The sequence below is a fragment of the Giraffa tippelskirchi genome, chromosome 12 (assembly GCF_054371585.1).
Source record: "Giraffa tippelskirchi isolate mGirTip1 chromosome 12, T2T-mGirTip1v1.2.pri, whole genome shotgun sequence".
Lineage (NCBI taxonomy): Eukaryota > Metazoa > Chordata > Mammalia > Artiodactyla > Giraffidae > Giraffa > Giraffa tippelskirchi.
This window is the reverse complement of record NC_137286.1, coordinates 139081430-139094984: the sequence shown is the minus strand read 5'-3', so window position 1 is coordinate 139094984 and position 13555 is coordinate 139081430. Positions and strand designations below refer to the sequence as shown.

General features: G+C 43.7%; 1 protein-coding gene across 1 annotated transcript in view; it reads left to right on the top strand.

Moving 5' to 3' along the window:
* Window positions 1-13555, top strand: part of DOCK9 (dedicator of cytokinesis 9) — a 355717-nt gene that overhangs the window by 332222 nt on the left and 9940 nt on the right. Inside the window, exons 5-16 of the mRNA XM_081548928.1 lie at window positions 158-257; window positions 755-845; window positions 3383-3466; window positions 5029-5111; window positions 5814-5900; window positions 6446-6535; window positions 9356-9400; window positions 9542-9574; window positions 9656-9744; window positions 10401-10482; window positions 11897-12016; window positions 13315-13458. Of these exons, the coding sequence (XP_081405054.1) occupies window positions 158-257; window positions 755-845; window positions 3383-3466; window positions 5029-5111; window positions 5814-5900; window positions 6446-6535; window positions 9356-9400; window positions 9542-9574; window positions 9656-9744; window positions 10401-10482; window positions 11897-12016; window positions 13315-13458 (1048 nt within the window). The remainder of the gene's footprint in view (window positions 1-157; window positions 258-754; window positions 846-3382; window positions 3467-5028; window positions 5112-5813; window positions 5901-6445; window positions 6536-9355; window positions 9401-9541; window positions 9575-9655; window positions 9745-10400; window positions 10483-11896; window positions 12017-13314; window positions 13459-13555) is intronic.

The window sequence follows — 13555 nt, the reverse complement described above, 5'->3', positions numbered from 1 at the left end:
CAAGTTTCATTCAGCTGTCAAGACTGCATTCCTGTGAACTATCTTCTCATACAGGTTGAATCCCTTCTGTGTGCCTGGTCATCTTAGGGAAATTAGGGGAAAGAGAAGCTCCTGCTTCTAAGGATCTCATGTTTCGAAATCCCCACCTCTTTCCCAGGGCGCTCTCCATGATTGGCCTGCTCCTGATTGCTTTGGGTACTGGAGGGATAAAGCCTTGTGTGTCTGCATTTGGTGGAGATCAGTTTGAAGAGGGCCAGGTAAGCACATGTGCCTCCACTGAAACCATATCAATGATTATAAACACCCAGGAATCAAATCCCAGCAACACAAAATGTATTCTCCATTGGCGGCTGTTCGGGTACATGTGACAGTAAGACACTGACCAAAGCTAGGTTCAAAATCAAGTCCGATCATCAGCTGCAGTTGCTGCTAAGTCACTTCAGTCGTGTCCGACTCTGTGCAACCCCATAGACGGCAGCCCACCAGGCTCCCCCGTCCCTGGGGTTTTCCAGGCAAGAATACTGGAGTGGGTTGCCATTTTCTTCTCCAATGCGTGAAAGTGAAAAGTGAAAGTGAAGTCGCTCAGTCGTGTCCAACTCTTCAAGACCCCATGGACCGCAGCCTACCAGGCTCCTCCATCCATGGGATTTTCCAGGCAAGAGTGCTGGAGTGGGTTGCCATTGCCTTCTCCGCAGCTACGGTTGACCGTTTGCTGTATAGCCAAAGTCACCATACCTTATCCTTTTTATTACAGGAAAAGCAAAGGAACAGATTTTTTTCCATCTTTTATTTGGCCATTAATGCTGGAAGTTTGCTTTCTACTATCATCACTCCCATGCTAAGAGGTAAAAAATATATATATATATATATATATATATATATATATATATCTGAAATGGACCTTGGTTATTCTTTTTTTTTTTATTAATTGTGAAGAGAAGTCAGGTGGAAGGGTTGAGTCTTTGTTGGTTTGTCCCTCAATTCTCTCGTAACATTTCAGCCATCATATACATGCTGGAGGACTCAGTGAAATCCAGAATGCCAACTGCTTTTCTTTCAGGGTTTATCTCCTCTTCTAATCTTATTAGAATCCCTTATCCTAGAGACCCCTGCAGAATCTAAACTGTCCTTAGCATAGCAATCGATTTTTCTATACTATTTTTTTAATTTGAATTTATTTATTTTTCATGGGAGAATAATCACTTTACCATATTGTGTTGGTTTCTGTCATATAGCCACATGAATCAGCCATAAGTATACATATGTCCCATCCCTCTCGAACCTCCCTCCCACCTCCCACCGTATCCCACTCTAATTTTTCCATATTATTGTTAATGCAAAGTTCTTATTCATGATAAAAGCTAAGACAAGAGAGGCTGTTTGGAAACTAGACTGGGTAGGCCAGAGTTGACATTTTCGCCTTCAGACCTTGCTCCCCAGTGACATTCAGTGAGTCAGGAAGAATTTAGCAGGCTAGCTTTTATTCTTTGTTTTCCTATCATCTTCTTTCCTTTTTCCTTATCATCTTCTACTGCTGCTGCTGCTGCTGCTAAGTCGCTTCAGTCGTGTCCGACTCTGTGCGACCCCATAGACGGCAGCCCACCAGGCTCCCCCGTCCCTGGGATTCTCCAGGCAAGAACACTGGAGTGGGTTGCCATTGCCTTCTCCAGTGCATGAGAGTGAAAAGTGAAAGTGATGTTGCTCAGTCGTGTCTGACTCCTAGTGACCCCATGAACTGCAGCCTACCAGGCTCCTCCGTCCATGGGGTTTTCCAGGCAAGAGTACTGGAGTGGGGTGCCGTTGCCTTCTCCGCATCTTCTACTAGATATTTCTAAAAGAACTGCCCCCAAGAAAGAGAAAGAGAAAACAGCTATCCACGGCACTCAGATCTTTGTGCTTGCCAGCACTCCACTAAGAGTTTATGAATTTCCCACGTGGAAGGAAATATTTAGGGACAAAAAAGACCAAAATAGGTGTCCATTTTGGTGTGTCCATGGTGTCCACACCTTGAGTCATAATGAATTATGGAAGAAGAGAATTCATGGGGTTAATGTAGTTCTGCCTGGAGTAGTACTTTGAAGATGATATTTAAACCTCATTCTAACTTGTTCTGTATGAACATTTACTAGCTTTTATTCTTACATTATGTTTCCTTACCTCCCATAACCTCCTCCACCTCCAAATTCTACTATATTGTAGTATATGCTGTGCATGTTTGAATTGGAGAATGTATAATGGGATAATTGTTAAAAGAAAATCGCGGCTCTTATACAAATATAAAATGAATGTTTTACAAAGATTTTATGTAACTTATTAGTCAGTGAGGGAACTGGAAAACTGCTGCAATCAGTTTAAATAAGGATTTGACTGAGATTTATGCTCTTTACTGGTGGGGACATTATTTTGCATTGTTGTGAATAGGAATTGCTTGTACAGTCGAGCAGGAAACATTGGCATGACTACAGTTTTCTGCCTAGTCGACTCTTTTTTCTCTGCAGAACTGTGAAACAGCTGATCAAAGACAAAGACAAACCCCTTTAGGATCAGATAATTTCTGGAGGCTGCAGTCATTTCTGTGGCCCCTTCCAGAGTCTTTATTTTTTTCCCCTACCAACCCTAGGATTTCAGAGCTAAAATAGATCTTCAGTCAGGAGTTGGAAGACTGTGGCCCACAGGCCAAATTCAGAAATCTGGACAAAGCCATCAATGTGTGTATTATCTGTGGCTGGCTTCACCCTACAAAGGCAGCGCTGAGTAGGTAGGACAGGTCTGCAGTCTAAAAGATTTACTGACTCTTCACAGAAAAGTTTGTTGATCCCTGCCCTGGGTGATCTAATTGTTTTCTTTTTTAAATTTAATTTAATTTTATTTGGCCATGTCACATGGCCTGAGGGATCTTGGTTCCCTGACCAGGGATCAAACCTGTGCCCCCTGCAATAGAAGTGCAATGTCTTAACCACTAGGCCACCAGGAAAATCCCTAACTGTTTTCTAATTGGCATGAATTCGGAGGCATACAATCCTGATTTTCCAGGGCCGTTTGATTTTACTTTCTGAGTCCCACTTTCTCAGGTTATTGTATCCAGGTCATTTTCATCTCCCCTCCTAAGTAAGTCCACAGAACGTAAGGGTTCCCACTGATTTTGGCTTCGCTGGTATTAGACATCTATTTAGAGGCTAAGGTTAGAACCTCCTTCCATCTCCTGCTATTTCTGCTACAAAGCTGCTTTGCTTAGCTGGCAATGACACCAGTAAGATAAATGAGTAAGTCTAGAAAATTAAATGAAAGCAATGTGTAATTACCAACTAAGGATTTTAAAAAACTGAAATAAATGAGTATCACCATTGCCATAATGAATTCTAATCTTGTCATTCCCCCCCAGTTCAAGTATGTGGAATTCACAGTAAGCAAGCTTGTTACCCCCTGGCCTTTGGGGTTCCTGCTGCACTCATGGCTGTATCTCTGAGTAAGTAGAAGTCAGTTAGATTAATACAGTCCTGTGGTCAGGTCAGGCCCTCCCATAAGTTGTTGTGACCAACTTTTAAAAGTTCATGCAACAAATTGTAATAGTGAGTAGCCGAAGAATTGCCATCCCATGTTAAATATACTCTGAGAATTCAAAGAAAATAGAGTTGGCATATTGTTTCAGAGAGAATAGGATGAAAAAAAGAGTCTACAGGAAAAGGGATCTCTTGAGTGGGACATTTAAGGATTTGAAACTATTGAGGCAGATTAAGAAGAAGGTGATAGAATCTGCTGGACTAGGTGAACCTATGGCTGAAAGCTTTTCTTCTTATCACGATGTGCTCATGGACAACTTGCCTAAAGACATGGCAACCTGCTCCAACAGTCATTTAAATACTTCTAAACAAACCTGTTTTCTGAAATGTATCATCTCTAAATGTTTCTGCAAGACTATCTTCCCTCTGGGAGGAGTATGTGTGTATAGTCATTTGAACGTTAAGTTCTTGGCATTGGCTGCTTAGGAAGTGTGAAGAGTATTCCACAGAAGATAGTCCAGTTTGAAAGATGGTAGATGTCTTCATTTCCTTGGGCTACCATAACAAAATACCATAGACTGAGTGGCCTAAATAACAAAAATGTATTATCTCACAGTTGTGGGGGCTGGATGGAAGAAAATTAGCATTGGGTGAGAATACAAGCAAACCTTTCTTCCTTTAACTATAAAGAACACCCACAATCTGGCACATACTTGGAGATATGCTTGAGAGCTGGCACCTGTCAAAACTTCAGGCCTTCTTAAACTGACAAAAACAAATAGATCATCAAACAATCCATCAGTGTTTTAAAATTACTGAGTTGTGGTGTTGGATAATCAAAAATCCTAGCATAGGGATTGTTTTTCAGAATCTCTTGCAGAAAGACTCCCCCCCCCCCCAAGTTATTTTCACAATACTGTGCATTTTCTGAGAAGGTCCATGAAAGAATGACCTCACTGAAAAAGTACTTTTAACTTTCATAAGGCTGTAGCTGCAGATGCATAGATGGACAGATCTATTTCTGTCCCATGACCACAGAGTAAATTCTGCCACATGTGATTAAGTAAAAGTTTCAACAGATTAATTCCTATTTTTTATCTGTAGATCTGAAAAAAGAAGAAAAAACTTTCTCTTCTCATGCACCCCCAGAAAATTAAAGCTGTGTTCTCTGCCCTTGTAGAATAAGGCATTAATCTGCTATGTCAAAACACTTATCCCTTTAAAGAGGAATAGGACTCACGCTCAAATAGCTGTACTGGGCGTCTGCGAGCTGCCGCAAGTTCTGGGAAGGATATGGTATTAGGCTTCAATGTTTGCATATGAAAACACAGTGTAATATTTCTCAGAAGCCCCTGTGATTATTACAGTCAAAAGCACAGTGGAACCTGGGAGAGAGGGAGGTAAACCCACGCTTTGAGTCATCCCAGTATTTCCAAAATGAGGTTGTAACTCAAATAAAAACACATGTTCTGGGCCACAGATGGTTCTGTCAAACACCTTGCTAACATGTCGTCTTCTGCCCTCCCAGTCGTGTTTGTCATCGGCAGTGGGATGTACAAGAAGTTCCAGCCCCAGGGTAACATCATGTCTAAAGTTGCCAGGTGCATCGGGGTAAGTATTTCAGTACTCCTCTCTCTTAATCACATTTCGTCACCCCCCAGAACCTTCTGCCTCCTTTAAATTAAATCTCCATGAACCTTTGACTTTGCTCTAAACATTTTCTTGGTGGCCTTTACTCTTTTGATAAATTGAAGTTTCTTATAAAACTTAACAAATGGAAAAGGACACAAATAGAACTCAAAAAACGGGAGGGATGGAAAAATAGCTCTTGAACTTTTAAAATAAGATCAGCAGTGAAAGAAAAACAAATCAGAGGGACTCTTCGCTTCTTAAAAAATGACAGGCGACGTCTGATGTTGGTCAGGGAGCAGTGGAACTAAGATGGAGAGGTTTCGAAGTGTACATCCAGAGTGGAAGCGTGGGGTGTCAGTGATCTTACTTTCAGGAACTAAGGCCAAGAAAATAACTTTTAAAAATGAACACAGCTTCACATTAGAAGATTGTATTTCTACTGAATGCTGCTCCGTCGAGAATCCAGAGAGTGGAGTAGTAACAGTGTGATTTTGTGTACCGCGGCTCAAACACTCCCCATTAGTGAGAGGTTAAAAATAAATGCATGTTAGGCCTTTAGCATCGTCATGACGCATGTCTTCTCTCCTGAGTCTTCCATTGAAGGGAGTTCACCTGAAATGTGTTTCACTGATAAAGGCGTTGGTTCTGTTTTGAAACTCGCTTGTTCTTCCTTCCTTTCAGTTTGCCATCAAAAATAGGATTAGGCATCGGAGTAAGAAATTTCCTAAGAGGGAGCACTGGCTGGACTGGGCTAGCGAGAAATATGATGTAAGTGATGATTGTTGCTACAACGGCCCCAGTGATTGCAATTCGTGTTATTAAGGCTACATGGATAAAATCATCAGTTGTATTTTCATACAGTTTATTAGCATTTTAAAGAATACGATGTGTGAGAAAGCTTATTTACACTGAAAAGAACTTGAGAAACAGTGATATATAATTTATCTAGAAACAGTATCACCTTTCCGTAGACCTTTGTGTGGAATCATCTGCCTTGAGTTATCTGTCATTACGATAACATAACTTTAGATCAAATATGGAAGAGTTAAGTGATGGTGATGGGATTTACATTTAGTGAATTTACCTTGAAACGAGTAACTTACCTCAAGTGTTAAAGATGTTTTCATTCATATTTTCAATACATTAGGAATTTAGGGTTTTCTAAAGAAACCTGTGATAGAGTTCTTGGAACAATGACTCACCTCCCAGCTTGTCTCTAGATGCGACCATGTCTAGGCTGAAAATAGCATTGTGGGAGAGCTGTGCTGATCGTGGCAGGCTGTGACTGACACACTCTCTCCCTCCAACTACAGGAGCGGCTCATCTCTCAAATTAAGATGGTTACCAGGGTGATGTTCCTGTACATTCCTCTCCCCATGTTCTGGGCCTTGTTTGATCAGCAGGTAATATGAAACTATGTTTCTGTACATCTTCATTAACAGAACATGCTTTGGGCATATTTAGCTCCTGAAAATGTTCTCTTCCAGTTCCTCCTTCATATTTCATTTATATGGTAACCGTTAGATCACCTTGTTGTTGTTCAGTCGCTCAGTCGTGTCCGTCTCTTTGTGACCCTATGCCCACTCCAGTGCTCTTGCCTGGAAAATCCCATGGACGGAGGACCCTGGTAGGCTTCAGTGCATGGGGTCACTCAGAGTCGGACACAACTGAGCAACTTCACTTTCACTTTTCACTTTCATGCATTGGAGAAGGAAATGGCAACCCACTCCTGTGTTCTTGCCTGGAGAATCCCAGAGTCAGGGGAGCCTGGTGGGCTGCCGTCTATGGGGTCGCACAGAGTCAGACACAACTGAAGCGACTTATCAGCAGCAGCAGGACTGCAGCACGCCAGGCTTCCCTGTCCTTCACCATCTCCCGGGGTTTGCTCAGATTCATGTCCATTGAGTCCGTGATGCCATCCAACCAGCTCATCCTCCATCACCCTCCTCCTCTTGCCCTCAATCTTTCCCAGCATCAAGGGCTTTTCCAATAGATCACCTTAGGTTTCTTTTTTTTTTTTTAATTAACTCTAGATGGTTCTGTCAACATCTGGGTGGCAAAATAATGAAGAAAATTAGGTAGGGGTTGAGTAAAGGAGCCTTGGAAAATTTTTTTTAACTTTTTATTTTGTACTGGGGTATAGCCAATTAACAATGTTGTGATAGTTTCAAGTGTACAGCCAAGGGACTCAGCCATACATATACATGTATCCATTCTCCCCTCCCATCCAGGCTGCCACATAACATTGAACAGAGTTCTCTGTGCTATACTGTAGGTCTTTGTTGGTTATCCATTTTAAATACAGCGTGTGTACTTGTCCGTAGGAGTCTTGCGAAAGATTTGATCCAAGTATCCAGGATTCCTGCCAGTCAGAGTGAGAACAAAGAGTTTTTCTACTGATGGTTGTTATTTAGTCGCTGCTAAGTCACGTCCAGTTCCTTGCAACTCCATGGACTGAAGTGTACCAGGCTCCCCTGTTCCACTATCTCCCAGAGTTGCTCAAATTCGTGTCCATTGAGCCAGTGATGCTATCCAACCATCTCATCTTCTGTCACCCCCTTCTCCTCTCGCCCTCAATCTTTCCCAGCATTAGGGTCTTTTTCAGTGAGTCGTCTCTTTGCAGCAGGTGGCCAAAATATTGGAGCTTCAGTTTCAGCAACAGTCCTTCCAGTGAATATTCAGGGTTGATTTCCTTTAGGATTGACCAGTTTGATACAGCAAATAAAAGATGTATTGTCTTGTATGGGATCCACAGAATATTTAGACTGAAACTTGATATCTTGCACACTGAAATGGGATGCCTGGGCTAGAAGTACCATCCAGAAATGTGAAATGACTCTACCAAAGTCATTCTTCCCAGAGCAGGAGCTAGAACACATCACTGACTTGTCACAGCTGGAATACAGGTACCTAAGAATTTTTCAAAATAGGGTTAGAAAACCCAATGCATGACGCTCAGGAGCCAAAGTCATAAGATAGCCTTTCTTTTAGAAACTGAGGTTGAAGAAAAAAAATTGCAAACATGTATGGTTTTATTGCACATGTATGATTATTATAAGGATATATCATCTCTTGGGGGTAAAAAAGTGTAGACATTAATCTCCTTATTTGAAAGTATGGAATTTAGACCAGCATCTTAACCAGTTTTGCATTTTGGGCAGGAACCAATTATTAGAATCAGGCTTACACTAGAAATGCACTCAGCACCTTTCGGCTGTGTGACTTGGTGTCATCCTGTGAGCCTTCTGAAAGTGTAATGACCCAGGACAAGGCGGTGAGGATCAAAAGCAAGAACGTGTATTAAGTAGTCAGTGACCGGCTTAGATTAAGAACTCAGCCAGTGGCAGACTTCCCGACTTTCTATGCTGTTCTGCCAGTGGAGGGACTGGATGTGATAGATTACACTGAAACATTCACATATCCAGTTCTCTGTGGGCTATATAACGTACACTTGTACAGTCCTGCATCATCTTTTACTGCAAAACAGGTTGAATGTCAATAGGCTGCCCAGGTTTAAATCCATCACCTTCTTGATGGAGTTACATTTTAGGACAGTCTACCTGTCAGCAGTAAAACTCTTAACAGTTATGATATTCCTGAAACTGTAATCCCAGTAAATAGAAAATATCCTCAGGGTATGAAGCTGCTTTCACTTTGCAGGTGATGTCAGCTTCCCAACAAACCTCAGAAGTGCATTTTTGTCTTTCTGAAGGATGTTGTTGTTGTTCAGTCGCTGAGTTCATGTCCTACTCTTTGCGACCCCATGGTCCACAGCATACCAGACTTCCTTGTCTTTCACTGTCTCCCAGAGTTTGCTCAAACTCATGTCCATTGAGTCATTGATGCTATCTACCTATTTCATCCTCTGCCACCCTCTTCTCCTGCCTTCAGTCTTTCCCATCCTCAAGGTCTTTTCCAGAGAGTCGTCTCTTTGCATCAGGTGGCCAAACTATTGGAGCTAGCTTATCTCAAAGCAGTACTTTGTGCATTCTTCATGAGGGCTTGGAGTACTATTTGTTGTTAACTGAACAGTGGAAATGCAAGCTGTTTGTCCTCACCTATAGTCACAGTGGAGCCCGAGACCAGCCTGATATTGAAAAACAGTTTTAAACCCCATAACAATTCAGACCTCATTCCTGATTAGGAAAACACTGCACACTGACTTGTAAAACATTTAAAACCCATGTTCCCAAATGATACAGTAAGCCTATTTGTTTTTTAAGGGCTCCAGGTGGACACTGCAAGCAACGACCATGAGTGGGAAAATTGTAAGTTTGGGGCATAGAGTTATGGACAACCCCGGGTCACTATTCCTTTGTCCTCTTTCTGCTTCCCTCTCATAACATTCCAAGCCCTCAAGCGATCCTCTGTGCAAACTTATCAGTGAGATATCCCCCCTTCTTTTTTAGGGAATCCTTGAAATCCAGCCGGATCAGATGCAGGTAGGAGAAAATACTTAAGTTGCTTTCCGAGCTCAGAGCCACCACTGAGACAGTAACAGCCCCTCTCCACTTCACCTGCAGACAGTGAATGCCATCCTGATCGTCATCATGGTCCCCATCGTGGATACTGTGGTATATCCTCTGATCGCAAAATGTGGTTTAAATTTCACGTAGGTGACCCTCGGCTTAGGGTCGGGGTTGGGGCTGTGTTCCCTCACCTCTCAGAGCCCTGGTGGTAGGAATGTCTGTCTCTTCTCCCACGATTTCACGTGTCTGAGGGAGTTTTCCAAGAAATATTTTTGAATCAGATGTCTATGTGCTGATGTTTCTGAAAATTTGCCCTTAAAATAATAGTGCTATTAATGGCCGTCTGCAGAAGCCTCTAATTAAGACTGCCTAGTATGTGCAGATGATAGAAATTTCAACTATGATCCAGAGGAGTCTCTAGAAATTAAATGTCCAAATGCAAGTGAGAAACTGTATTACGTTTATCCTCCTTCGTCTTGGTCATGAATAAGAGCCAAAGAGGCCCTTGGAGGGACTTCCCTGGCGGTCCAGTGGTTACAACCCCGTACTTTCGCTGCAGGGGCCACAGTTCGATTCCTGGTTGGGGAACTAGGTTCCCTCAAGCCCTGTGGCACAGCTAAAAATAAATAAATAAAGAGGTGCACTTAATTTAAAAAATAAAAGGAGACTCTTGGGATCCACGTGTTTAGGGGGGAATTGATTTTGTCTGGGAGGGGAGAGGAGGGCTCCCTTCGGGGGTTTGCCCTCAGCTCGCTCGCCCATGGCTCCCTGAGAGTCACCCTCTCGCTCGTCCCCCCAGCTCCTTGAAGAAGATGACAGTTGGCATGTTCCTGGCTTCCATGGCTTTTGTGGCGGCTGCCATCGTGCAGGTGGAGATCGACGTGAGTTGCCTTATGATTCTCCAGTGGCCTTTCCTGGTGGGTCTGGGGGCGCATCCTCCTCCAGGACTGAGACCTTAAGGGGGGCCCAACAGGGATTGGCTGGTGAAGCAAGTCCTGGAGCTGTGGATGGCGTGCCCTTTCAGTCAGCATGCCCTGCGGGTTCTTCCCCCTGCAAAGGACACAGCCAGGATGCAGGGCAGAAAGGGCACACTCAGGAGAAAACTTAGATGGCACTTATTTACATGGGGGCTTCCATTTAGAATACAGTTTTTATGATGGAGGGAAGGTCTGAGATCAGGTCTTAGATGAAAGGTCTCTCTCTCTCTCTGTCTCTCATACCCTCTCTCCTCTCCCCTCCTTTCCCCACTCCTTTACCCTGTGTCTCTCTCTCTCTGTCTCCTTCACCATCTCTGTCTTTCTGTTTCTCCCTCTCTCCCCCCTTCTCTGTTTAAATTTTTAACTGTGGTAAAATGTATATAACATAAAATTTACCATCTTAACCATTTCTGCATGTACAGTTTGGTAGTGCTAAGAAATCCATATGGTTGTGACCTCAATCTCTAGAACTCTTTTCATCTTGCAAAACTGAAACCCTGTACCCATTAAACAACAGCTCCTTGTTTCCCATCTCTCCAGTCCCCCTGCCACGACCTTTCTTTCTTGTCTCCATGAATTTGACTGTTCTCTGTATCTCATGGAAGTGGAGTCGTACAGTACTTGTCTCCTTGTGTCTGACTTACTTCACTGAGCATGATGTCATCATGTTTTAGCACGTGTCAGAGTTTCCTTCCTTCAGGCAGAATAATAGTCTGTCATGTGGATGGATGTAACACCTGTTGTTTTCCATTTACCTGCTGATGGACATTGGGTCATTCTACCTCGTGGCTGTTGTCGGTAATACTTCCATGAACTTGAGTGTGTTCACCTTCTCTTGGACATGACTCGCTTTATGGAAAAATGAATTATGGGGCTAAAATCGACATGGATTGCCTCAGTGACCCTGGGATTTGAGAGAAGACATGGTAGGGAAAAGGCAGGACCCCTGAGCAGGGTGTGAGGCAGGAGTCCATAAAGCATTATGAGGGGATCTTCAGAGCACGGTGTCCAGGGCTGAGGTCCGGGCTTCCAGAGTTATGAGCAAGGAGCTGGGCTGCATAACCTGGCAGCCTTTGACCAGGTTTGACTTGGAGGTGGCCAGGTAGGAGCTGGGGCAGCCTCTTGCTGACCGTTATCGTGTTCTATATGAGCATCACTTTCTCCGGGTGCCAGGAGACATGGGAATGGAGGCCTCCTGGGCTTCGTGGTGGATGCCTGGTGTGCCTCAGCCAGGCGCATAGGATTGCAGCGCCAAGGTTGAGGTCATCGTCAACATGCACCGAGGACCACAAGGCCACATCTCTTTTATTTTACTCAGAAAACTCTGCCCGTCTTCCCCAAAGGAAATGAAGTCCAAATCAAAGTCCTGAATATAGGAAATAATAACATGACCGTGTCTCTTCCTGGAATGACAGTGACATGTGACCAGATGTCTCAAGTAAGTAGAAGTGAGCTTTCTTTTCCCTCTTCTGACCCGACTTATAATAATAGGGTTTGGAGAGCCGATCCTCTGGGTTCTTGGAGAAATCCCAAGATGAGCCCCAAAGTGAAATGTCTTCATCTTTAATCTAATTCTGGCTTCACTCTGGATCAGTGTCTGTGAATCACCTGGAGAGCTTGTTAAAATGCAGATTCGTGACCAGTGGGTCTGAAATGCTGCATTTTTACAAGCTCTCGGGTGACAGTGTTCTTGCTGGTGCATGGAACCACACTTTAAAGAGCAAGGTTCTGGGTCAGTGGTTCTCCACCAGCACCATTTTAGCCCCTCAGGGAGCACTGGGCAATCTCTGGAGACATTTTTTTGTTGTCATAACTGGGATTATGCTGTTGGTATCTCCTGTGTAGAAGCTAGGAGCTTCCCAGGTAGTGCAGTGGTAAACAGGCAGGTGCAAGAGATGCGAGTTCAATCTTCCCTGGGTCGGGAAGATCCCTGGAGAAGGAAATAGCCACCCACTCCAGTATTCTTGCCTGAAGAATCCCATGGACAGAGGAGCATGGTTGGCTGAGGCCCATGGGGTCGCAAAAGAATTGGACATGACTGAGTAACGGAACATGCACGCGCGCGCGCACGCACACACACACGCACACCCAAACTAGAGATACTGACACACCAGTCCCTCAACAAAGAATTGTCTGGCCCCAAATACCAATAGCACTGAGGCAAGAATACCCTACTGTGGATGGATGGTCATAGGTCTTGAGTAGAGCTTCTCAACCTGAAGTCTGGAGAGCTTTGATAATTCTAACACCGGCATGCCAGCTCCAGAAGTTTTGATTTAACCGGTCTCATTGCTGTTCAGCCACCTGTTGAGGTCCTGTTGAGGACCACTCCCTTAGATCTCGCCAAACTAATAATCATGCGGGAAGAAAGAGCGTTTGACTCATTGAGCAATGCTTAGGAAAGGCCGGTATTGGTTTTCACCCAGGCTGTTGCTTTTCCTCGATGCAGGTCTTTGCCCAATGGTAGAAATAATTTCCATAGTGTTTATCATCATAAAATGAAAGTAAAATGCTGAACGAAAATCATAGTTCTTGTGGTAATGCTAAACAACTTCAGACTGGAGTCCACAGGGGTGGGCTGGGGTGGGAGCTGAGATGAACCAATGCCAGCTCCCCCCAAGGCACTTTTGATGTGTATGAACATGACCTGGGAATGTCAAATAGTGTGCATGACAGTGTCGCTTAGTGCAGAACACAGCTGTGGTGTAAACTGTGACCCCTTTTCCCCCATTATAGACAAACGAATTTATGACTTTCAACGTAGACAACTTAAGTATAAACATTTCTTCTGCTGGATCACCAGTCACTCCAGTAACTCATCCCTTTGAGTCAGGCCATCGCCATTCCCTTCTCGTCTGGGCCCCAAATAATTACCAAGTGGTAAGTAGCTGGACATTTCCAGCTGACTCTGACTGTTTGTGTTGGTGGAGACATGGCCATTTAGTGGTGTGACTTTGTTTTACCACCATGTGGTATT